Genomic DNA, 27,552 nt, shown 5'->3' with positions numbered 1-27,552 from the left:
AAAAGGGTTGGGGGTCAAGGGAGGGTGGGTTGGATGCAAACAGTTACCACCCTCACTGCTTATTTAGGGATGAAAAGCAATGCTTTTATATTTGAATACACTCTTATGATACAGTTGTATCAAAAAAATCTACAGTATGTCCCATGTTGCCAACCTATAGTATATAGAATGCAAACCGGCTTTTTATAGGGACAAGACCGTCTCATCATTGTTTTCATTCCATGTTCTAATATCTGTACACATAACAACTAAGTATATTTACATATACCCACATACGTGCATTTATATGCACATATATACATGTCTACATACATACACACAGACAGATGGTTAAAGAGTATTTTCCATTCTCCTTCATTAACAACATTTAAACATCACTATTTTTTACAGTTTATTAAAATAAAACAAAAACATTGAGTTGTTGAGAAATGACATGTCTGATCCATACTGGCAGCTAAAGTGGTGAGGCAGAAATGCGGTCCCTATCGCCTCACTTACGAAGAAGCCCGCAGCACGCAGACCCCAGGCCTAACACTTACACAAAGAAGAACCGGGTGCAGACGTGATCGGTGTTGGGGACGACCCAGATCTCTCCGTGCTTGTGCAGGTCAGGGGACGTGATCACTGAAAGCCCAAGACAAAGTTAAAGGACGACTGTATTCTCAGAAACCAAAACAGCAAAAGTCCATGCAAAATTAACATATGAAAAATATTTAACCTTATTAGCTCTCAAGAAACATAAATAAAAATGAGGAGACGCCATTTAGCACTCAGGTAACAACAGGCTGGAAGTCACGCGGTGCCCTATGTAACTATCAAGTGGCGAAAATTTCCAAGACAGTTAACAGCGGCTACCAAAACTCCCAACACAAGAATGAAATTGTAGCCAAAGTCAGAATTATTTTTTTTTTTTTGGCCAAAAGTAGATTTTAAAGCAAGAACAAAGAAAAGTATATGATCTTGCAAATTACCTGTATTAATTTTTCTGTCCCAAGTTCATAATAGGAAAATAATTTCAGTACAGGAACAGAAAGGTCTAGGGGTTATCTTTTCAGTGCTTCGTTCGTCTTTAAAATTTTTCATATTATCCATTCAAAAACCAACTAAAAGAGGAAGGTGGCGTATTAACAAGAGAGATAAGCAATGCTTGATCAGAAAGATACACTCGCCACTCTGAAATCTCTGCCAAGAATGAAATCCAGCTCCGTCTGCCTTGTTGCCAACTCTGCTTGGTTTCACCGTTTACGACCTCCGTTGGCCCTGTTTTCCATTTGTGCCCTTAGAGATGGTCATAAGGAGCAACGCTCTCACTATTCTATCGTGAGCATTCGGCAACGGTATTCACAGTCTTAAACGCGGAGGAGACAGAGAGCTAATGACATAAGGTTTGCAGAAACGACGCCTTACCTTCGCATAAGGCTATGCATTTTAAGTTACGGCTTTGCAGGAACTGGGATTGCTGTCCTTTTTTCTGTGACTAAATTCCAAGAGAATGAAAGAATTAGAGAGAAAATGGGGCAGTCACTAAATTGATCATTGTTAAAAAATAACCGTCACTAAGATAGCTCCAATTTTTTTTTTTAATAAAAGGCCTACAGACACTAGCAGCAATATCCTTGAACTCTCTCCTAACAGCAAATTATATTTGCTGTATCATTTAATTCTGTACATAATCATTATTAAATCACTTTCAAAGTAAGTGAACTAAAAAATGCTAAATTCCAGTTCAATGGCCTCACAACACAGAGTTAGAACTCAAATGTATTTTTACTGGAAGCCTGGAATCTTTACTACATGGGAAACAACATTAAAGTAGCCTAATCCTTTCAAACATTAAACTCAATTATTCCAGATCGCCTAACCATGCAAAATCAACCCGTTTTTCTAGCCTCATTAAGCCACAGAGATTCAGATAAACCTCATGTGGAAAATGTGGGGTTTTTAGTCATTACATGAGCTATACTTCTTAAAAATTTTTTTAAAATTTAAAGTCACATTATTCATTGGGTGGATTTCACTTTGTCCAGAATGTTTGTTTCCTTTGAAACACGGGATTGGTACTCGCTCTGCTCTCTGCCTGCGATGCCCTTTCCCCCCAGAGAACCAAACGGCAGGTGCACGCACCACCTGCAGACCGTCATTCCAACAGCGTTTACGCGAGCCTTCCGGGGCGCCCTTTGCTGACCACACGCCAACGCTCCTTCCCGTCCCCCTCCCTCCCCACAGCTTCCAACCTTCTCCTTCCCTGGTTTTCCTCTGTAATATTTACCACCATCTTGCATTCTATCTACCAAAAGACACATTCAGTTTATTTATATTAAACGTGTATTTAGTTTACTTAGTTCACTTATCCACTCAGTAGAATGCAGGCTCCAAGATTAGGATTGATTCTTACTTATGTCCTGGAGAGTCTCCGGCATTACAGTAGGAGCTCAATAAATACTTGCTGAATAGTTACTGAATCGGGGCATTTTAGATATTACACTTTAGGGTGGGTTTTATTTCCTCATGACTAATGACCACTTAAAATAACTCTTCGGACTTAAAGGGCCCCGCATACAGTAGGAGCCGTCCTCGCGTGGCTGCCCCACCTGGGATGCACTGCTGCTTTTACTGCTGGAGGCCGGCTCGTCCTTGGCCGACACCTTCTGCTTCTTGTTCATCCCTGAAAACAGCAGCGAGACAATGACTTAGGATCAAGGCTGTATGAGGCGGCTCGAAATACAATCCATCTACACGGCCGAGTTGCACTTTCGGCAGAGGTTGCGTCAGGCCCCAGACGGCCTCTCAGAGGGGCAGCTGCCGAGCCCTGGGTACGGGGCAGAGAGTCGGCGGGCTCCAGAAGTCCTGCTGGCGGCAGCAAGCAGACGGCCCATTTGCGCTTCTTTGCGTGCAAACGGGAGTAGGATATTCTCTTGGATAAAATTAACATAATAAGAAAATTCCCAAAACTTGGTTGTAAAGGGCTTTCAGGCCAGCTCTTTTATTCTTACCATCTGGCTAGTAGAAGGAGAAGAAAAGGGGTAGGAAATATGAATATAAAAAATATTTACGCTGTAACTTAACTGCATGAGTGGTTGATATATGCTCGATACCATATGGAATTTACTACTTCTCCTAATAAAGAAACATGTGCGTCCTTTTGTCTGTGATGCTCAAAGTCTTAGTCTTACTTTTCCTATTAATGCCATGATTCTTTACTGTGAGATATTTTAGACAGAACAGAACTAAAATCTCCATGTGTTTTGGGCTCGATAGATTTGTAGCTATAGTCTATGTGAAAAGGTTCATCCGCTGCTGGTTCTGAAGGCAAGGGGCCTGTTCACGTTTTTCAGTGGTGGTTTTAACAGAAGTCTTACGGAGAAGGACAAGCCTATCAGAAACCAGTGAGGAACCACATCTCGCTGTAGAGGCTTTTCCGTTGTTTTGTGATCAAAGACCCAGCAAGGGTTGGATGACGCCTGTGGACCCTCCGTCCAGGCCCATGGGCGTCCTGGCAAATTTTACATCCATTTGTGTCCCCCATAATCCTCTCTGTGAGCCTGTCTAAGGAGGCTACACACCAGTTTCAGAAGCACAAAATCAAAGTACCTGGTGATTTGCTGTGGTTTCCGTATCTATCCTGAGGATGTTTTTATTTTGAAGTGGTTTTATATTAGTTTTTTATTGTGTTCTGTTTTAATAAGACTTAAGAGTCTGATTTATGCTGATTTTAATTGTTTTCTCCAGTGAACCAGGACATTCTATTTCCTATGTTATCTTCTTCTTCCTAATGTTATTTACTTTCACAGTGTTTCTTTGGCATCCTGTACTTTCAGAGATCGCTGCAACGGCAAAGGAATGAGGCAGGCCGGCAGGCCTGGCCACCTAACACCTAGCTATGGGGCCCCCTAGGTACCCTGTTCACATGAACGCCGCTCCTGAAGTGTTTCATGTGATCAGATACACACACACACACACACACACACACACACACACACACGAGCACACAAGGCAAACCAACTACATATGCAAGTACGTGGATATAAAAGCACTTAAAGGTCTAACAGGAAACCCACTGAACACCAAGTTGTAGAAAAGGAGGAAGAAGTTTCATGTTACTAATTACTTTCTACTTAAACAGAATGAATCAGAATATTTTAAAAGGTTATACTGATCATTGTAAAACAGTCCAAAAAATAAAAAATATAAAGAAGAAATTGTCCGAAATTCCACTCTCTGAGAGTAATAACTGCTAACTCAGCGGCCGCCCCTTCCATATTTGAATTTACCGTGCTCCCCAGCACATGGCTTTCAATCAATTCTAAAACGGTTTGTTTCCACACAACTTCTTTAAAATATTAATAACAAGTTGCCAATAAGTAGGATGATGTTAACGGTGTTTTTCTAATCCTAAAATTTCCATACTGTTTCAAACTTCTAGGTGGGATATATAATAATTCAAAGATGAAGTTGGCAAGATACAGAATTACACTCAATGACAGTGACGTAATATGTATGAATACTTATTAGCATTTACTTGTGGACAGAATCTGTATAGAAACTATTGAAACAAACTTAAAATTGACTTTGAAATTCACCAAACACATATCCTTTTTGGACACTAAGGGGACTGTTATAAACACATCTTGAAATGTGAGTTTTGGTTTGCTTTTGACATTTATCAAAATATTTAACACAAATATGTCAAACAAGCTTCAGTCCCTTGATGGAAAATTATGGCTGGCATCTAAAGAAATAAAACCCTAATAAATGTGGGGTTAGAAATGAAATACCAGCTTACCTGAGTAACCAAATGATATGCTTGACATTGGACTTAGATAGATTCCACTTCCGTACATTGCACCGTGGAGCTAAAATGGGAAGTGGGGGGAGGCAAAGCATCAGTCAGTGGTTTCACAGGTTAATATTTGATAGAAGGTGACAATCAACCTCATGGGGAAGCATTAACTGTCAGAAAGTGATAAAGATTTTATCGCAAAGTCTGACTTGAAAATAGCAGTACTGGCATCCTTGTCCTTAACACGCTAAGTTAAGTTGATATATGAAAAATGATAGAGAGAAAGTTCTTTCCACCCAGCAATGACAACGAGAGTCACTTATTATACAGTACTGTGGTAGGCTTTTGTGTTAATGAGCCTAACATTCCAAAAACAGAACAGGCGGAAACATAAGTCACACACTAGTCAGTCAATAAAGTGTCCTACTCAGATCTGCATTATACAACAGGGCCATCCCACTGTTAGCTTCTAAATTTTTCAAGTTACAAGTTTCATTATCTGGAACTCTTCCCTGGTCTGAGAAACGACTCAGAACAACTGGAATTCTCCTATTCTACGCTCTAGGGCCCTTGTACCTTCTTCGGTATGAACTGAAGTTGTGAACATTTACAGTTAATTGAGTCTCCATCAGCACGTGAGATCCAGCACAGTGACTTCCGTACATCATCAGGCGGAACTCGGCTGCACAGCAGTGAGGGGGGATGGAGGGCGTGAAGGGCGTAAGTGGAGGTGAAGGTGACTGGGCGGTGACGCGCTGTGACTCCAGGTGCTGCCCTGGAGTCTGTGCAGCTGGTACCAGAAGGCCCTTTGGTGACCCATATCTACCTTCCTATTGTCAGCCCCGCCTTTTTCTACCCTTAAAAGTCTCCACCCTGAAGCGGTTCTCAACAATGTGTGTTCAATGTCCTACTCGCAAGAGAGAACGCTTGCAGGGTTTCCTTTTTGCTGGATCATTTTTTTCTGCTGAAGTTCATAGGGATTTTTCCATTTTGCAATAGGCAGGTCAACCTTCTCTTTTCATCCCTTGATTGTGGATAGGTCGATTCTGCTTCAGTTACTTTGTGAAAACGACGTATCCTACTAAAAATGGCATGTAATTTTAAAACTCCAAATACTTCCTCTTTTACAGGTAAAACACAATGCCAGGTATGCTTCCAGAACTCCGGGACCAAAGAGTAAGGAGGGCCCCGTAAAGCGTTCAGAAAAATCACCTGCAGCCTCGTGTTGGAAGCGACCACCAGGCCATTCCTCAGGATGGAGTGCCAGTTCTCGATGTGCGAGCCACTGGAACCGAGCGGGAGGGAAAAGCGGAGCCAGAGGTCAACCATCTTTGAAACAGCAGTGATACATCATAATAACAAACATAACAAGTCACGGCGCCTCCTGGAAGTTCTGAGTTTCCAGGTCAAGCATTACGTAGCTGAGTGTTCGGTGTCAGCTACAGCAAATTATGAAAAGGGAAGGTCCTCCTCCCCCCACATTTTTGAGGACTGAAGGCGAGACACCCCTACCAACACGAAGTCCCACTCACTGAAAGGCAAAGGTACTTCCGAAGTGTTTTTTAGCAGCTCTGAAGTTGGATTCTTTGGCTGGTGGACTGCTGAGAAGCAGGAACTGATGTGGAGTATGCATGAACTTCAGTTGCTGCCATTGAAAATAGAGACAAACAGGAAATGTTCAATTTAACATATAATCAGGCTGCTGACAAGTTCAAATTTTACTAGTTTAAGAATTACCTAGCTTCAACCATAATAACTTTAGGCTAATCACATTAATGACACCATTCATTAAAAAACAAAAAAGCCCTGTATAAATGATAAATCAGGGTTGCTGGTATGAAGGATAAATCTTTTGCTAACAGAAAATAAATAGGAGACTGACAATCCAAACTCATTTATATTTAGCTTTGGAATAAACTATGTGACCACGTTCAGGATCTGTCTTCCTAATTACATTTCTTCCTTTGAGTTTTATGATTGAATTTCTAAGCATACGCTAGCTATTCAACTGGAGAAATGGTCTGAGAGTTTGCTAAGCAAAAAATTTAGTCCAAGAGTTTTAAACTGCAAAGATCATCACCATCATGCTCTATTTCCATACATTGGGCTGGCCAAAAAGTTCATTTGTTTTTTTCCCATACAATGGCTCTAATTGCACTTAGTTGTCTTTGTTAGATTGTATTGTGGCAGCTGTCGTATCAGTGTGTGTTTAAAAAAAACATTATATTGGTGAATTTTTGTGCAGCCACTTTAATATTGAAGATGGAAGAAGATACGCAGTATTTTCAGCATATTATGCTTTATTACTTCTAGAAAGGTAAAAATGCAACTGAAATGAAAAAAAAAAAAAAAGATTTCTGCCATGTATGGCGAAGGCGCTATGACTGATCGAATGTGCCAAAAGGGGTCTGTGAGGTTTTGTGCTGGAGATTTCTCGCAGGACGATGCTCCGCAGTTGGGTAGACCAGTTGAAGTTGATAATCAAATCAAAACATTAGTTGAGAAGAGTCAACGTTATATACCATGCAGGAGATGGCTGACATATTCGAAATATCCAAATCAATCAAGTTATTGGTGAAAAGGAACAATATGTCTTTTATTTTACAGAAAAAAACATACGGACTTTTCGGCCAACCCAGTATTTGTAAAATTGGAAATTGCCTACATTCAAATACTGTTTCCCACTTTGTTCAGAGAGAGAAATTAAAACAGAACCTTTTGGAAAAGTTGCTTGACCAAAGTTTCTCATTGCTGCCCTCCCACCTCGGGGCACACTTATATAGGAACACAGCAGAGGACACTCTCGGGTGGGAGATGCAGAGGCGGGAGGGCTGAGGGTTCTCAGGTGGCACTGAGAACTGACGTCAGAGCCCACTGGGCTTTCTCACTGTTCTGTGAGAGCATCGGGCTCATCGGTCCCCTATCTGGAGGCACCGTCTCCTCCGATTTGGAAAAGTAGAACTGTGCCAACAGAACCTGACAATGTAAGAGGCATATTACTCTTGTTCTGGTCAATCCCTAGAAAATCATCTCTCTATGCCCTTTGGTATAACTATCTCATAGTGACTCTGATTTATTTAAAAGGTCAGGACAACAGCCTGAACTTGAATTGGAAACCTGGGAAAAGCTTGAAAATGCTGCAGATATGGCAATTTCAAACTGAAGAATTAGCCTTAACCTGAGTGTACTTCAGCTTCCTGGACAGGCTGCTGTAAAATCACAGGGCTCACAGCCAACAAGGGCTCCTCCCACTCCCACGTGTATATGTGAAAAAACAACTTACCCTGTTAACTGGCAGTTTCACAATATGTGACCTATTACTTGAAATAACCCTGAAATTGATTAAAATAATCCATCAGTCAAAAACATTTGTAAAATGTAAAGTTTTATTCCTTAGTTGGCAAGTGACTGAAACTTCATTTTACTGTGGCATAAACTAAACTGAGTGGTAATTTTAATAACCTTATTTTGTTTCACTTCCTGAAACAACTTAAAGAGCTTATGTAACAAAATCTTACTTTAATCTGAGACGTGCCATTTTAATCTTTTCTTCTTTGAAAGTTAAGATGTAATTTTTAATAATCACAATCTCAAAAATCAACAAAATGAGCACCTCTGAATATACTTTCAAATAATGATAATCTACACATTACAAAGACCAGAAATTGGCTCGTACGACTGCTGCTCTGCCCCTCCCTCTATCACCTAACCACAGTGAGATTTTAGTGAAGATTTTTCTTTCAATATTTGAGAATCTCTTTGGGCTCATATATACAATGGTTTACACACATGCTGTTATTCAACATATTTACACGCTGAAGTTGAAAAAAAATTAAATTCAGATATCTGAAAGAATTGTTTCATGTATACAGAACAATAAGCAGGGAAAATGCTAAAAGATTTTCGAAGAAGATTTTTTTTTTCCTTAAAAGCAGCGTGACTAACAAACGGAAGAAGAGAGGGTCACAACGGAAAGGTTACTGATCAGGCTGCCTTCAGGGAAATAGCAGACGAGCCACCCGAGCTGGACCTTCATTTTGAATATGGCTTAAAGCGAGAATTTTAAAAATAGGTCCTAAAACATTCAAAGAAAGAACATTTCTAAACCTAATTTTTGTCAGTCTTATCAGACTAAATTAAATGTGTACTGTGAAATTTTGACTCAATGAAAGTAATCAGAATCACGAGGTGTCCAGGGTCCTTCCCCTTTGCCCGTCTTTACCTAATTTGCAAAAACTTCCTGGCTCTAGCAAGGAATGCTATTCATACCAGCCTCTTAGGATCTTCACGTTTGCATTACTGCCTGAGAACTGTGATAAATTCCACAGTCTGAGTTTTCAGTGGTTTCAAAAAGACACGTACATAAAACCCTTACGGGGATGGTGAGGAGGTGCTATTGCTCTCATTTCAGAAACGAGCCACTAGAGTGCACGTATCTGAATGGCACTGCGCCGTGCAAGGCGAGTCTACACGCGCCCGCCCAGCCTTGGCCGGGCCTCCCCCAGGGGGCCACGCCGGACGGATCTGTGTCCCTGACCGGCTCGCTGGGAACCGCCGCCCGACCTGCAGCATCAGACAGGGAGTTTATTGATTTATACCGTCCCTGGGAAGGGAGCAAGTTACACAAAACGTACATTTCAGACAGATGCTCAATAATAAGTGAGTTTTATCACTTAGTCCTCGGTTAACTAGAAAATTAAATAAACCAAAAAGTGCTTCACCAGGTAACCCAGCTAATGGCCTTTTCTTGAAACTGGAGACAGACAGATGTCACGTGCACTGCCTCCCCACGCAGTGCATGTGACAGCGGTTCCCTCCCTGCATGATGTACGAGCTGTCAGTAAAGGGAGCGGCGTTGCGCCGCCTGGAGCGCAGGCCAGCAGGCCTCAGAGGCCGTGGGGCGGCGGCGTCACAGGTTCTGTGAAACAGGTTTTGCCCCTTTCCTAGAGCAGGCAGTAGGAAACAGTGCTGTTTTCATGAAGACAAAAACTAAAATTTTATACCATTGCAGCAGGGGATGAGCCAGGGGGTCTTGTTTATCCATCTGCTTCTTGATTTCCAGATACGGTGCCTGAAAAAAAGTCATTATACTGCTTGACTTTTCGTAAAAATTCCCCTTTTCCTCCCCGCTCCGCCCTGGTCTTTTTGCAAAAGGAAAAGTAGGCTGAACAGGCAGGTATGCCTAGATCTAGCGAAACTGGAAAAGCTGTGGCCTCGACCAGGTAACAGCAATGGTTACCTAGTGGCTCCCTCCCCGCGAGATGGCGTGAGCTCAGAACCTTCCCGAGGCACGAATGGCTGACCCGAACATTCTGCAGAGACTTTACCCTGGTTTCAGGCACTGGGCGTGCCCCTAAAGGAGATCACGGGCCCCCTGCTGACTGTTCACTCAGGGAAGCGTGGTGCTGCCAACCGGTGAAAGGTGCGTTGTACCAACCAACAGGCCCTAACCTTCCAGTAATTCTCCCTTTAATTAACCCTTTCGTAATTTTCCATACACTACCCCCCAGCCCTATTTCCACTTTGCCACAGCGCCTTTTGTTCCTCTGTCCCCTTTAAAAAGGTCAGTCACTTTGTCTTAGCTGCGCATGGGCTCAGTTCATACACAGCCTTCCCAAGGAAACCTGGCTTGCTGCTTTCAACAACTGTCCCACGCTGTTTCTCTTTGATAATGACTGCTCTTAACTTTTAACTAATATGAAAGCAAAACCTGTCATAGCTACAACCATGCTCATATGTGACGTACGGACTGAGGTATAGCTCTTTACATTGGAAAACAATGGGACGAAATTTACGTAACAGCCCTTCTTGTAAAAGTACTTACTGGCATTTATTTACCTTTTCATAGAACCAGGGGCAACCTGTCTGTGACACTTCAGGCCTATCTATAGGGCAGAGCATTCTAGAAATAGCACAGTATCCTGTGATATTTATTTGGAGAGGTTTAAGGAATCTGACAAATGAAACCGGAGAGCATCCCGATGGAATGCGCACGGAAAGGTTAGTTATTGGTCACCACCTTGACAGTGAAGAAAACAGAGGCATCAGGGATGAAGTGACTGGCCCAAGGTCACAGGACACATCATCACTGACGGGCAAGTTCGACAACTGGAGCCCCAACGCCCTCGGCCGCCACTGTCGCCTCCAGCGCCTCCGCCGTGGGAGCTCCCACAAGGCCAGAATAAATGAAGGTTTTTCCAGAGAGCGGATCCTGGGGCCAGGGGCGTAGCTATTTTTAATCCGAGATGACCTGGATGTAGGGCGGAGTATAAACATCCCACACCAAAGCCTCTGGGGACTAAAACTGTTTACTTAACTCTGTATCAAATAGTGAACAGGTTCTTTTTTCCCCCTAAGTGGAAATGCACTTTATGGTTTTCTTTTCCTTATACAAATATAATGTTTGTTTGAAAAGATTCACAATACAAAAAGGTACAGGCATGGGAAAACAACCGAAAAGGATGTCGAGTAAGCAAATAATGTAGCTTGCGAATTAAAGGCTCTAGGTTACCAATGTTGACACAGACTCTTTGTGAATGAATGAATGAGCATTTGACTACATGTATAAATCAGGATCGAGAGAGTCAAGAATCAAAGTTGGGAATGTAAAACTGGACTTCTGAAACATTTTCAGATAGAATACAGATGGTGGCAGGGGAAGTGGAGACAGTGGAGCAAAGGCTTTGTGTCCTCCCAGATGAGAGGAGAATCTTCGATTCCCATCCCAGAGGGAGGAAATGACCCGGGGGAATACCACTCCTTATCAGCCTGCAAGGGCCATGACCCCGCCTTCTAGAACACGTGTGGCTGTCAATTTGAAATGATTCATTTCTATGTAAAATGATGAGTTTTAGGCCCTGGCCGGGTGGCTCAGTTGGTTAGAGCGTTGTCCCGATACACCAAGATTGCGGGTTCAGTCCTTGATGAGGGAACATACAAGAAGCCACCAGTGAATGCGTGAATAAGTGGAACAACAAAAATCAGTGTTTGTCTCTCTCGTCTTCTCTCTCTAAAAATAAAGTAAAATAATAAAATGAAATAAAATAAAATGATGAATTTTAAACCTCTCTCCAAAACCTTAGCAGTGGAAAGGGCCCAACCATCCAAGAGCATGTGTTTGTCCAAGTGCTGGGCTATATACAGCAGAGCAACGTGTCGGATTTCATAACGAGGCCTGACTCCTGCTCATTAAACTCTCCATCATGGCCTCCCCCCGAAGGCCAGAAAGAGCCGCTCGTACTCCCAGGGGTGGGCCTGGTGTCTTCCCAAGGTTTTTTGAGATTCTGTATTATATCTAAAATATTTACGTGCAATTTAGGTTTGATAAAAATATTGGCTTTTAGTGTAACATTAAAATGGTATTTTAAAAATGATTACCACTAATTAAAATTGACAGTCTAGGAAGACGGTACCTGCCTTAAAGCTTCGCCTTACGATGGCCCGACACACTGCCACGCACTGCAGGGCTGCCTTGAACTTGAGAGCAGACCACTGCGACTGTGATTATGCTATCGCCCCCAAATGCCACTGCGGTACATGCCAACACACTGATGTACGCTCATTAAACCTCTTAGTACAGCACCACTTTAATGGTTTTATGATTTTAACTAGACTCCCATGTAACAGGAAAGTCTGCGCTTCGCTCCATGGCCAGTACGCTCAGGCATTTTTCTCTCCTCAGATGTTTTTCAAATATGATTTTACTCAAGCCAGATGGAAATGTCCAGACCACGGATGACGTACTTACTTGTGTCATTTCTCTAATAGAAGTTATGCTGTCCAGGGCTTTCATCACTCGGTCGTAATTCTTCTTCTGTTTGAACAACAAAAGGTTATATATATGTTGCAAATCTAGTAATCTGCACATTACTAGAGAAACATGTTATTTCTGTACATGAATTTTCTATCAGAGTCCATCTGAGAGCAACGCCCGTGGTGTGTGCACAGGGGGAAGACTTTAATAAGATGGTTCAAGGACATAGGATTTATAACCAAGTTGGAGGGAGGAAGGAAAGAAAACAATGCCAGTCCTAATGAAGCACATCAAATCAGGTCCAGCCTATAGGGGAAAAGCTGCACACAAGGGAAAGATGCTGGGTTCCTGATTCTGCCTTTCACCACTAAAAAATTAAGGTACAATGAATAAAGCAAGCACGAAACCCTACTAAAGTAGGAAAATCCACGTTAAGTCTTACACCTTTATTTTGCTTTTATTTCCATTTAATCGGACAATTGTTACCCAAAGAAGATGACTGGTAGGTGTGTAAATTTTTAACACCATACACCTAATTGATAATCCATTTTTAAGTATAATGCTAATATGTAATGGGTGCACTAGACCACTTATAAGAACCGGAAGTCTTTCCAAGGAATTTTTATATGGTCGTTGTTTCTAGAAAATGCTTTCAAGATGAATATTAATAAGAATTAGGGCAATTTTAGCTATCCTGCATTTGAAATGTCTGTTACTTCAGAACAACTCTGCCTAATAGCCATTAACATTTATGAAACTATTTTCTCAAGAAATGCCAGCTAATTGACAACATGAACTGAACTATCACTAACCTTCAGATAACCAGAGGGGTGATCAAAAATACCACAGAAAAAGAGAAATCTGTCCTTTTTTATACATGATTCTTATAGGTAGTTATATAAGATAGAAGCTCAAAAAAAATAGGTAATGAAATTAACATACTCATATTAACCATTATCACTGTCAACCAATCATTACAGCTCTTCCCCCACCTTCCCTGCAGGTGGGATGCATAAGATTAGAATGTGGGAGAATTAAAGGGGCCTAGTTTCATGAAGTTCTAGAAGGATGAAAGGACAGGGGAAGTAACAGGACACGTGGAGGACAGAGGCGGAAGCTAACGCAGTGTGAAGCCAAGAGACGAAGGACCCACCGTATGAAACGGACAGAGTCCCCGACACTTGTGAGTGGGTAGGATAGGTCAGCAGTGCAGAGGGAAAGCGGGCGGCACTGTGGCTGGAGGGGGCGGGCGGGCGGGCGGTGCACGGGGACTTCTTACCCTGGGGTTGAAGGCCAGCATCTGAGGGTCGTTAGGGTCGACCACAGAGGGGTACGGCTCGAAAATGACAACTTTTCTAGGCGATTCCAACGCAGACCTGCACATGGACACCAGTAGGTCCACCACCTTGAAATGCACACAGAAGACAGTCACCATCCTTCCGGTTTCTCTCCAGGCCCTGGCCACTGTTTCTCCCTCTCATGGCAATTAATTAGGAAAGACTCAGGATTGTGACGAACCTCTCAGATCTGCCCTTTGTGACGCTAGACTAAACTTGACCAGTAAGTATGTATTACATGTTGCTTCCAATTACTCACGTCCTAACATCTCTTTGTCATGGACATACGAGGTCTGTCCGGAAGGTATCCAGCCATGTACTATGAAAAATAGAGACATTTATTGAAGATACAAGATACAAAAAACATTGTACATAAGACAATGACGCCTCAGTCCCCTTCAATGTAGGCACCTTGGGACTTCATACAGTTCTCCAAATCACCATCAGCTGCGGCGTTGTATTTTCCTGAATTTCATTGACAGTCTAAAATCTGTTCCCTTTCAAAGGTGATTTTAGTTGTGGGAAAAGCCAGAAACTGAAGGGCACCAAATCTGGGCTGTAGAGGGGCTGAGTCACCTGGGGGATTTAATGTTTTGCCAAAAAATTCTGCATGAGACATGATGCATAAGTGGGCACGCTGTCGTGATGAACCTGCCAATCAAGCAGCCCACAGCTGCGGCTTTCTGAATCATCCAAATAGTTTTTGCAAAGGAACATTCAAGGTTAATGAAAAATTTGATGCAGATTCCTTGCTCTACTCAATCATTTTGAAAGCGATGGCCACGCAGTACACATGCTCACTCAACGGCGTCTCCTGCGCCCACTGACTAGCACAGTGAAGTCTTCATTGCTCACGCATGTGCATTCCAGTCCACTCTCATTGGCTGCCAGGTTACATCGATGTCATGCAAACCATCCTCATTATATTAACAATGGCTGGACTTTTTCCGGACAGGCCTCGTATATTATGTTCTAACATTGATCTAGTGTCTATGACAAGGAGCTAAAGAAACAAGTCCTTGCTCTCATAGAACTGACATTACAATGAAGAGAACGCATAATAAAAAAAATCAGTAAAACAAACAGATGCTTAAATAGAGTTATTGGTCGTGTTGAAAGCTATAAAAAATAAAGCAGGTGCTGGAGACGAAGGCAGTGACGGACAGCGCTTGCTTACGGTATCTTTTCCATGGAGTAAACGGTCCACTTTGAAAAACTCAAGGTAACACACGACTGGGATTTCTTTTACCCAAAATCATGTATTTCCCCACTCCCAGCATTTAAAATTCAAGACTCTGGCTAGGATCTTAGCACAGAAGGTGAGTGTTACAGCCAGCAAGTTAGATACCTTTCTTCTTAGGCTGAATAAGAAAACTGAAGAGGCAATTTGGAGGTTGGCGAAGACACTCAGAATAGAAGTGCCAAGAAATATTAAATTCAAGCAATGGGAATCACATCAGGCCATTTGATGAACAGGACTAAAAGGCCTGCAAGCTAACAGAGCCACGTGTCTCCAGGCGACATTACATATAATTCACCCGCTGGAGCAGGGTCCGCACCCCCGCCCTCCCGCCTCCCCTCCACCCAGATGCACATGGGTGTGAAGGGGCTCAGAGATCTTGCCTGTGAGAAAGTCAAGTGCAGGTTGGTAAGAAAGGCACATACAGGGGTCCCTACAGATATGGAAAGTTTGTGGGCTGGGGACCTTCAAACATTTCAACTATGACTCCTTTTCTTTTGTTCAAAGAGTCTTGTTTGAGACCCCCGTATGTAAAGAATATGAGGTGCTGTTCTGTAGGGCATGCCGTGAAATATCCAGGAGTCGGCTCCTTAGAGAGAATTCCCTTCTGTCTGGAAAAGCCATCAGCTCCCATGTGATCTTTAGAGTTATAACCAGAATAAAGGGGCGCCTGCTTTAAAGAAGTGGAAAGAATATTTCACTTTGGAGTAGGAACACTAAGTTCTCTGATTTCTGGATACTGATGTTTAGGAGTTGAATCACTAATTTGATCTGATCGAGTACTTGTGCTTTGTAACAATCATTATATGAGCCAAACTTCATTTCTCTTTAAGAACCATTATTTTTAGAGGTGTACCTTTAATAATACAAGAAAATGCACCTGCTATTCTATCAACCTATCCTACTGTTAGCATGATGTCAATTTTCTTCCTAACCAATCACTTCCTATTTTTAGGCTTTAATGAATTCCTTGCCTTTTCAAATTGTTTCAGGGTCAGTTTACATTCAGTAAAATGCACAATGTTAACTGTATTACTTGAAGAGTTTATTTTATATATATGTATACACACATAAATACATACATATAGCAATGTAAATATACATGTATGTATATTTGCACACATATGTGTAAAGTTTATTTTCACATAGCTATAAATAGCACACATTAAAGTGGTAGGATTTTTGAGCAATATTCATTCCAAGGGATGCAAAAAACTTTCACATTTAAAAAAAGAAAGAAAAAGACCCACCATGGTCAGACATATCTGATAAACCCTCTAAGTAGACACTAGTTATTTTCTTTGTTTTAGAAATTTTCACAGCCTTTGATTTATAGATATGAGTGTCTTGGGTGTAGGGCAATACCAAGTTTTATATCTGAATTTTACTTTAATCATGGAATCATTTTTTCCCACATCACATAGGATCAGTGTTCTACTGTGTTTGTATTACTTTTCACTTATAATTCATTATATCACAAATACTGTCCTTAGTATTTCATCATATGAGTTTAACCAGCAGAGAACTAGGTTAAGGGACTGGGCATAAACCCTTGGCCTGGGCTAACTATATTGGCTGTGTACCCTCACCTGCTGGGACGCCTGTGTGTTACACATTAGGCCTTCCAACTTATGGAAAGAATGGCAACATGTCTGTTGCATGACCCTTTTTCCCACCCATTTTTGTGAATTTTATAAACAGGTTGATACAATTTTTAGTGAAGCTATTTTCTCATGTTTCTTTACTATCTATAGATCCATATTTGTGAATCATGAATTCATTTCATCCATTAATGTGTTATGATGTCTTCATAGTTTTCTCAGTTTTTATGAACTTTCATGTAATTAGCTTTGTAGCCAAGAAACTTTCCTTTTTTCTTTTTATTCTCACCCGAGAAAATGCTTATTGATTTTAGAAAGAGGGGAAGGGAAGAAGAGAGAGAGGGAGAGAAACATAGAAGCGAGAGAGGAACATCCATCTGTTTCCTCTGGCATGCATCCCGACCTGGGACCAAACCCATAACCTAGGCATGTGGCCTGAGCGGGAATCGAACCTGTGACCTTTCGGTTTACAGGACGATGCTCCAACCAACTGAGCCACACCAGCTAGAGCAAAACTTGTTCATATTTAGCTCTTAAAGGTTCACTAACTCCTCAAATAAAAACTATGAAGTATGGCCCTGACCAGCATGGCTTGGCTGGTTGGGCATCATCTCACAAAGCAAAATGTCAGTTCAGTTCCTGGTTCGGGCACATGCCTAGGTTGCAGGTTCTGTCCCTTGTCAGGGCATATGTGCATCTGATTGATGTTTCTCTCGCACGTGATGTCTCTTTCCCTCCCTTCTCATGTCTCTAGGAAAATAGTTAAATCTTAAAAACTATGAAGCAGGAATGGACTCCTTTCCCTTTTGGGGTACCACTGCATAAATGCATAAACTGCTGTGCTGCCTAATTTTCATACAATACTTTTAAATAAACTAATCTTCAAGCCACGGGGAATTTGGTTTTACACATAGGCCAAAATCAAGGGCTAAACTGATTTTCCCCAGGCTGCAGGCCATCTCTTTCGCCCTCACTTACTGAATTGTTAGTATTTTGCAACTTGCTGTGCTACCTCCTTTAACATATGTTAACTATATTTATAACTCGATGTACTTTGCAGATAATCTGCCATTCTATTCCTTGCCACTACTTTACTTTGTTAAAATATTACAGGATTGCATGGCATGTTTTTGTATATAGATGGCCTAGCCTCCATTCATTAAGTTAAAAAAAAATTCCTCTTTTTCCTTCTAGGTTGTATTAGCCATTTGGTTAGGCTCCATAAATTAAAAAAAAAGAAAAGAAAAGAAAAGAAAAGAAACCAATTGAAATTTTGATAGAATTCCACAAAGTAATACATTTTGGCATCTTTATAATTCGTTTTTTCCTTTCCAGAAGCATGGCATGCTTCTCTACCTCCATATTGTTTTTTTAAAATATTTTGCTTCTTCTATCATAAACACTGCACTGTAAAACTGAACGCTCGCTTTATATGGGATGCGTGGCCCATTATCTTCTCATCTAAATTTAAAAAATAAATTGGCTTCCATCTTATGGCACTGCAACCTCACAATAAATTTTAAATACTGCAGGATACCGGGCTTCAGTATCCCAGCTGCGCCACATGAGCAAGAATGGCAACTACTTCCCACCCAATAGAAAGCTGGTCTAGTTCTTGCCCCCGGCAACCGCAAAATAACAAAACACACACGAGATGAAGATAGAAAAATTCAGTTTATACCTAAAATATATCAAATGCCAGTGTGCTTTAAAAATACACTCTCAAAAATTTGCCCAAGGAGCAGAGTGGAGATAACTAGTGGATCAGAATCAATCTTTCAAATCAAAACAAGGAGGGGCCGGTGTCCTGGGTGAGTACCTGCGCGCCGGTCGCTATTTCATCAGCAGCTTCGTTCATCACTCCCAGGGTCTGGAAGGCGAACACACACAGCTCGCGCTCACACACGGTGGGCTGCGGAAGGAGGAGGGAGGTTACGAGCTTTCAGTACATCTCCCATCCCTAAGTCAAACTCATGACATTACTCTACCAAATGGAAAGTACAAGGTTTTAGAATGTTAGAAAGTAATCATATCACTGTAATAAAAATTTCTACACTGAGGTCACAGTGGGTAAATAATCATTTACTGACATAAAGTTGCAAATGGGACTGAGAAATCTGTTGCAGTTAGTTGTAGGCATTTGCACTAGGGACAATTCAGCAACAGATAAAAATATCCTGAAACTGAAAAATCCATCTCTCCTGATTAATATACATTTGCACATGAGATATACATATATATTTTTAAAAAGCAAATACCTAAGCTGGTGACATAATAAAAAATGAGATTAAACCCCACATCTGTGTAAAACAAATACACAAAGGAGAATTCCACCTTTTCCTAAGTCATTTTCTTTGGAGGAAAGAAACATGACTCTGCTTCCCTGCTACCCAATCTCTTCTGAGAGGCTGGTTTTGTCGCAAAGACTTTTGACTTCAATAACCTCCTGGAGTCAACAGCCCTGAAAGATACACTGTGCAATCGCTCTGCAAGAGCTCTCATCTTTCAGATCTAATACAATGTCATCGGTCTGATTTATCCTATCTGCCGAGTTACATTGCATTAGGCAGCTGTCGAAGCCGAACACGAGGCAAGCCGCAGAGCCCCGCACAGCAGCGGCAAGGCGTCTGTCGGCGGGTCTGCCGCTGAACCTGCGGGGAGGCAGGGCCCGTTCGGAACATCCTTTGTGTTGAGAACGGGCTCCTAGGGTGGTTTTGTGGACAGAAAGCATGACCGGATCACAAAGGTTTCCTCACAAAGGTTTCTGGCTGACAGTCCCCTAAGAGAGAGAATTTTAGTGGGGGGAAAAAAACTGATATATTTCCTGTGTCGGCCTGAAATGGGCAGTTTGAGTCCGTTTCAGAAATATCAGGAAAAGCTACCTATGGGAGGAAATTAATTGGAAAAAGTTCGTCATCTAGACTCAAGCAGCACACACTCCTCTACGGATCTGGATGTACTTAAGAGCAGACAGTGTAATTTCGTTTTCTTTTATTTGAGTGTTTAACCCATTAACCTGTGTGTGTGTGTGTGTGTGTGTGTGTGTGTGTGTGTGTGTGTGTGTGTGTGTAGCTAAGTGTTTACATGTTTAACCCTCAATTTCTCCCACTAACATGGGCTTCTTTCTGTTTTTGTTCACTTTTTGAGAGCGTGGTATGGTCTGAAACAATACAAGCAATCATTTGTGGTGTATTTACTATAGTCCCAAACACTCACATTGGTGTGTGAGCACAGTGGCGCTGTATGCAAACGAGAGCCCAGGGAGAAGATGAACACTGGACATCTTTCAGGCCTCGGGAAATTAATTCCTGATTCACCCTAGGTTCACCAAGGAAGTGAAGAGACACAGAAGCTACTTTATTTTTAATGCTCTTGCCAAGTAACCACACGTTTTTAAAATCCATTAATCCCAAAGCCTTGCTCAGTGTATATGATTAATGACTGGCTTTTATATTTTCATTTGAACCTTGGACAATCCACTACACTTAATTTGTCACCATTCAAATGGGCGTGTATATGCATGAGTTCACGTGTACATTCTAGGAATTACAACAGAAACTACCATTTTGGTACCAAGTGGTTGTCTTAAACAATGAAAATGAAAATGAAATAAAACAACCTGCTACTCTAGGTAGGAAGGTAATTTTTAGAAATGTAAATCAGCTAATTTTGAGATGAACATTTGCAAGTTAGTTTTGGCAGACTACTAACTCTCCCCAGGTTTAATCTACATTCTGAGAGAAGTTCAAATGTCCACTCAAGATGAAACTCTAAAAGGAAGCTCTCAAATCATATTAAGTAACCGAGACAAGACATGTCTCATCGTTCACACTAAGTACATGCCATTCAAGGAAGAGACCCTGAATCAATCTTCCTTAATGAAATAAGTAGCTCCATTTTGGATGAACATTCTCACACCTTGAGCCAACTCCCAGCCAACCACTTACCCCAAATAAATTCCACTATTACTATATTATTTATACAGGCAACTCTAACATCAATTCGGAAGAGAATATAGTAATTTAATATCTATCACTGGATAAGTGAAATGATGTGCTTTATTACACATACTTTATGTGTGCCTAAATATAACCAAATGTGTACAGTATTTACTAAATCATTTTAAAAAAAATTTTTATTAATTGATTTTTAGAGAGAGACAGAAAGGAAGAGAGAGAGAGAGAGAGACACTGATCTGTTGTTCCACTTATCTACGTATTCATGGGTTGATTCTTTTATGCACCCTGATTGGAGATTGAACTCACAACTCTCATAAATCGGGACGACACTCTATCCAACAGACCTACCCAGCCAGGGCTATTACTTGATTTTTGACTTAACAATAATTAGTTTCAATTTGTAAAATACTACCTATCCTTCATGTTATATTATTAGATAGCTTTCAAGCAACAAGAGCCTATCATTTAAACTGTAAAACCAAGCCAAGTGCCTCTGACCATTACGTATCACATTTGCAACTCAACATTCATTATGCACCATTTACAAAAGCATGGGGGACTTATACGTGCCTAAGATAAAACTTATTTTAGAAGTTTTTAAGCTAAGATGAATACATTTTTAATTTTATTTCAATAAAATCGACTTGAAATGGTGTGGGTGAGTAGTTTTCAAACATTTTGCCAATCTTTTTGCTCAAAGTATTACAGGGAAACCCAATGTATAAAATAGATAGAAGTGGATATTATTCCAGTAGGACCTCATGGGCACTGTTCAGTTCTCCTGTACGCAAAATGAGGCTAAAAATCACATCTAGCTCTCTAGGCTATAAAGGGGACCCGCTGATAAAGAGAATCGAGTGAGGCAAGATTTATAAAAAACTCCTTGAGGTGGAGAGCTGTTAAATATTAACAATATCAGATAACCCAGAATGGCTGTCTCTTCTTGTTTTTACCCAATGTATACACAAAAATAAGGGTTTAACAAAAACTTGCATGGAAGCATATTATGTAGCATTTTAATTTTCATACTCAGTTTATCAGAATTCTTAATTCATTGCTAAAATCTTTCTTGTTAAAAAAGAAACTAGAAACACAAAACCTGCAAACCTTTAATTCTCTGTATTTCTGGTTTTATAATCAATGGTTCAGGTTCTTCTCATGTTTTGGAGGAGAGACACATTTGGGGCAAAAAAAAGATTTATTGCACATCAAGAAAGACAGGAATCCCAGACATCAAGACATGTCCACAGGAAGACAGGATCGAGCCAGACTACGCCTCGACACACGGAGATCCCTACCGTCTCCTACAACTGGAGTTATTTGTTCACTGAAACCAACTTCTACTCCATTTGGATGTAAAAGAAAATCACATCTTTGAACTAAAAGCTTCTTGCTGTAATTATTATTTAGTTTAGCCTCTATCTCAGACCTAAAAGCATGACTTCCAGACCTGGAGAAACTGAAGTGAACAGGATGTGCTTTTTCATCCATTCTTCAAAAGTCAGACCCCTGAATACAGGAAGACCTCGCTGCTTTCCTCTTGGGAGGTAAAATGGGACATACCCAAGTTTATCCACATGCTCAGTTTCTCAAGAATTTTCATGGGAATGCCTCAAACTATAACCAAATTATAACTGGGCATTATTAATTTCACTCTTAAAATAAGAACGTTAGTGATGAATATTTGCCTAAGGTCGACAGTAAGCTTGGCTACTCCAAACTACAGATTCTCAGGTTTCCCAGCTGACTTGGCTGCAGTAGGACTGGGCGTTCTTCTCCCGTGGTGAGAACAGACTCCCAGACTGATAGGTCCCCTCAGAGCAGGTCCCCTGGGTCACTTTCACATGGCTGGAGGAGCGAATGGCGTCACAGTGCTTACATCACACACTGATATGGGTAACGGGAAAGCCTATTAACCAAGGACATATAAAATGATCACCGAGTATCAATGACAAACTTCCCAGTTTGTAGAAACATTATCCACACAACCATGCCATTTTCTCCTGCAGAGTTCAGCAGCTCATGTACAGGGGTCAAAGAAGAAAACAACGGCACTGAGCCAGGACTGGTGTGATCAAGGTGGGTGTAACAAAAGGGCAAGGGCACCAGGACCTCAGAGGCGGGTAAGAGCACCTCCTTCCGCCAATGCAGCCCTTCCTGCTGTGCAAACAGCCTTGATGAAGACGTCAACGCAGACACACCATCTCTAAAGCAGCTGCTGCGCGAACACTCTGGCTGGTTCCAAAATGTGGAAAACCCGTGACTTGGTGTGGGTGTGGTTTTTCTGATAAAGACCGCAACTTCCCTGCCGCCCTGGAAAGCTGGGCGTCCCTGAGTCATCCTCCTGACGTCAAGGTGAATTTGACTCGGATTGGAGTGTCGCAAGTCAGAACTCAAATCTGGGAGTGGCATTTATATAGAAACTTTGTAAACAAAAAGAAAAAGGGAGCATCCTGTTATTTCTAAATAAGCAATTGAGTTCCCCAGGTGGCAGAAACTGTGACATGCGTATGCAGAACGGAGGCAGGTGGCAGAGGGGCGCACAGCAGACTGAAACTTTAGGGATTTTGGACAAAAGGGGGCTTAGGCCATGTTGAAAGAACAGATTAGGAGAAAAGAGAAAAAATTTAAGAAATAGTGAATTGTCAAACGGAAAGATCTAACAAAGGTAATAACATTAGACACAGGATTCTATGGCTATCTGACAGTTTGATCTAACTTGTTGAATCACCAAATGGGTTATAAATTATTCTCTTTGTATTTCTGGGATTCATTGGTTTGTGACATATCACATGGACTGAATAAATGGTCAAGAGTCAGATTATTCATATCCTATAAGGAATTGTATTTCTAATAATTTTTATATATTATTAAAATCATACTAAAACATACTGCAATAGATATAAGGAAGAGAAAGAAAAACTGCGTAAGCTTGATTTAGGTGAAATTTCTAACAGAATCATAGGGCATAGTCGGTTCACCTCCCTTCCTTTGAATATGAAACGTTTCTTTGATTTTCATTTCCTGATCTGATTTCATATGTCAGTTACCTTACTATTTAAGAAACCAAAGTAATTTTTTCTGATTTCCTTAGGTATCAGTCTGAATTACAGCAACATAAAAACCAACTGATAACTAGCTATATTTATTTAGAAAATCTTGTTTTCTCTCATTTACCAACTTGCTTCTACTGCCAAAACAGACAGCAAACTTCGCTAGTTCAGAACGATAAAAAGTAAAACAAAGTTTGAACTAAGGCACAGAGAATACTAACAGCAGCTGTAAGACTTCTGTCGCTTTACTACAGGAATGAAGGGCCAGCGATTAAACCACGAAGACTGAACCCTCTACAACATGTGTAGTAAATTTCCAGGACATAGGAGAAGTCAGTTTAAGTACACGAGTCCAGGGTCCCCTGTCACTAAGAACCGTGGCCTCGGTGCCATCTGCCAGGGTTCAATCCCATCTCTATCACCAGTAGCAGCGGGACGTTGAGGGAATGACTGATTTCCTCGTCCGTAAAGCAGAGATAATCATGACAATACCCACCTCATACGGTTACTATGAGGATTAAATTAGATAATCCAGGTAAAGCACTTTGAACGCAGAATCACATAAAAAGCCTCAGAGGAGCGCGTGCCATTACTAACAGTACCGTTGTTTCCGGCAGCGGAAATGGCATTGCTGCGACTAAGCTAAAGGTCAAGGTTCACAGATGGACACCAACAAGTACAAATTCGTTTTTACACCTCTTACAAGAATAAATTGAGATGAACAAAGGGTCCTACCTATTTGCGTAACGATACATTACCATGCTCAAATAAAAATAATTTATGCAAATATATAACAAATAAATGCTGACTTAGTTAAATTTGGGTTTCCGAATCACAATATGGCTCTTTAAAAGAAAAGCTGACTGGCAAAAAAAATAGCATAGGAATAGCAAGAAAAATATTTTCATGTATGTCTCCTATAAAAAATAAAATGAAACTAATATATCATAAAACCTGACAATTATGTTTGTAAATGGATATTACATACGTTTTCTAAAGTATAAATCTTGAAATACAATGACTTAAATGTTAAGATGTAAACTATAAAACTCTTAGGAAAAAAATACATAGTCGTAAATCTTTGGGATCTTGAATTAGCCGACAGTTCAGCTGATAAACTTGGACTTCATCAAAATTAAAAACTTTTGTGTACCATAGGAGCACACAACAGAGTATACATACAAATGTCCTATCATGGAGCTATACACCTGAAATTTATATGACGTTATTAATCAATGTTACTGTAGTAAATTTAATAAAAGAAAATTAAAGAAGAAAACAGTACACTTAAAACTCATAGAGAATATTGAACGTCAGCAGTAATTGAAAAAACCCACAGGAAAAAGAAAATTTATCCAAATCATATATTGAATAAGGGTATAGTATTCAGAATATATATATAAAAACGCTTACCAACTCAACAACAACAAAGAGTTCGAAAATGGGGAAAGTATTTAAACAGACGTTCCTCTGAAGAGGATATACAAATGGCCAATAGGCGCATGAAAAGAGGCTCAAAATCTTTAGTCATTAGGGAAGCTGCAGCCCAAAATCACAATGAGCTATAATTTCACACAGTGATGTCCATAAATGAAAAAAAAAAACAACAAATGTTGGTGGAGACATGGAAACCATCATACACACCTTTGGCAGGAACAGCAAAAGGTCAAAATAGCTTGGGAGTTCCTCAAAAACTTAAACAGAGTTAATGTATGTCCCCAATTCCATTAACTAATGAATGGACTGGATCAACAAATGTCGTAGACCCATGTAATGTAACATTGGAATAAAGTACAGATACACACCACATGGATGAACCTTGAAAACATTAAGGTAACGAAAAGAAGCCCAAACTAAAAGGCCACATAATGTATGATTCCGTTTAGATGAAATGTCCAGAACAGGCAAGTTCATAAAGACAGAAAATAGTGTTCCCAGGGGATGAGGGGAAGGGAAAATTGGGAGTCACCGCACGCCGCACAGGGCTTCTTTCACGGGTGATAGAAGTGTTCTGGAAATAGTGCCGGGGGTGGTGCGACACTGCAAATACACTACAATCCAGTAAACTGCACGCATCAGAATAGTGAGTAGCATGTTATATAAATTTTATCTCAACAAAAAAATGGCAAGGCTTGAAACTGGGTAATTCTCCCCAAAATGCACCCTGATTTCACTTGTGCACTCCCCCAATCACGCTCTGAATGTGTCAGTGAGTTGGCACCTTTCGAAATCTTTATTCTGATTTTCTGTGCGCTACTATATAGCTCTTCTAACTGGGATACAGACTACCCTCTCCTCTCTACATTAAGCATCTTAAGTTGTTTGGCTGAGAAGAAAACCCGCGTTCCGGTTTAAATATATAGGCATCTATATTTCTATCTATCTCCATATTGATCTCCGTCTATACGACACAGATAATGCATGACATCCAAGTAGGTGGATACAGAGACATACAGATAAATGGACAGAGAGAGAAAGGATAGATGGGCACAGGTAGGAAATGCAATGAGAAACAGTCTCCTAATACAACACTACTTGCTCTTGCATGGATTGCCACAGACACAGTGATTCATTGGTCAAACTGATACCACTCTGGGTACCAAATAATTTGCATGACAGAAAGTATTTGCTGTACATGCAGTTACTTACTTACTCATTTTTGTATCTCAACCCTTCTCCCTTGTATTCTACACGGACGCCGACACCCTGCCGGCGAGAACTCACCCTGAGCATGGGGCCGTTCTGAAACACGTGGCGCTCGTCGCAAACCACGCAGTACTCGTTCAACACGGGGATCCGCTGCTCAGCAAACTCGATGGTCTGAGTAACACAACACAGAGACGTAATTAGGGCAAGTCTGCAAATGATCTGAAAACCCACTTAAAACTAAAATATTTCTACAATGGTTGGAATCTTGGCTCCTACCTGCACTAGGAAGCCGCGATCTCGTATTGGAATGCATTTGGCACCATTTGGCTATAAAAAGCAAAGTAAAAAAAAAATAATAATTTTTAAATGGGGAAATATGTCAATGATGGCCTTTTACTTTGTACAAATGTGAATATAGATGGGATCTTTCTAGGATCGCCATTAACAGGAGTTAAGTCACTGATAGGACATCGAGACTGAAGAGTTTCTGTATTGTAATCGACTTTCTGCCTTCACTCTCACAATCTTTTTCTAACAAAACTACTATTTTTCATTCTTGATCCTCTAGTAAAAATGACTGGAATCTTTACATGATCACAAAAAACTTATTTCCTCTATTATTGTCAAATGCTCCCACCTCCTCATTTAGAGTATTTCAAACTCATTTTACAGTCAGATAGAATGATTCCTTCAAAGACATATTAGGTACTGAAAAGCGTACAACTCTAAACTATGATATTATGCTTAAGCTTAACCACAAAGAACATTAATACATTTTTTAAAAATAGAATATCTGAGATGATCTTTCTTAGGTATAACTAACATGGGAAACTTTCTACTATGGAACTCTCTGACATTATTTTCTATATGTCCTTAATACCTGGTTTTGGTAAGAAATGGGCTTTAAGGAGGTCCACCTAAAATTATCAACCCCTTGAAATACATTTTCTTAACACAAATATAACTTTGTGGTAAAATTAACAATTTACAGAAATGAATCATGCAACTTTCTAAAAACAGTATCTTCTTTTCTTTTTGCAATTTCATCTATTGCTAGGTGTATCCATTTTATCTTTAAGAGCTAAATACAGCCTTCTCAACACAGACACACACACTTAAACAAAACAGTGCATCAACTATTTTATGTAAATTTTATACATAAGATAGGTCTATTTCTTTA

At 40.6% G+C, this 27,552-nt stretch overlaps 1 protein-coding gene across 1 annotated transcript in view; it reads right to left on the bottom strand.

Moving 5' to 3' along the window:
- The window catches only part of PARP8 (poly(ADP-ribose) polymerase family member 8), a 133,228-nt gene that overhangs the window by 8,810 nt on the left and 96,866 nt on the right, over positions 1-27,552 (bottom strand). The window contains exons 13-25 of the mRNA XM_054575327.1: positions 26,649-26,699; positions 26,448-26,543; positions 18,531-18,623; positions 13,813-13,938; positions 12,528-12,593; positions 9,784-9,851; positions 8,064-8,112; positions 6,313-6,425; positions 5,993-6,065; positions 4,784-4,853; positions 2,592-2,665; positions 1,408-1,477; positions 540-624 (exon numbers count right to left, since the gene is read on the bottom strand). Of these exons, the coding sequence (XP_054431302.1) occupies positions 540-624; positions 1,408-1,477; positions 2,592-2,665; positions 4,784-4,853; positions 5,993-6,065; positions 6,313-6,425; positions 8,064-8,112; positions 9,784-9,851; positions 12,528-12,593; positions 13,813-13,938; positions 18,531-18,623; positions 26,448-26,543; positions 26,649-26,699 (1,034 nt within the window). The remainder of the gene's footprint in view (positions 1-539; positions 625-1,407; positions 1,478-2,591; positions 2,666-4,783; positions 4,854-5,992; positions 6,066-6,312; positions 6,426-8,063; positions 8,113-9,783; positions 9,852-12,527; positions 12,594-13,812; positions 13,939-18,530; positions 18,624-26,447; positions 26,544-26,648; positions 26,700-27,552) is intronic.

Source organism: Pteronotus mesoamericanus, unplaced genomic scaffold (assembly GCF_021234165.1).
Source record: "Pteronotus mesoamericanus isolate MK-2021 breed Mesoamerican mustached bat unplaced genomic scaffold, CSHL_Meso_final contig_29, whole genome shotgun sequence".
NCBI lineage: Eukaryota > Metazoa > Chordata > Mammalia > Chiroptera > Mormoopidae > Pteronotus > Pteronotus mesoamericanus.
Note: the sequence above shows the minus strand (reverse complement) of the source record. Positions and strands in the feature narration are given on the sequence as shown.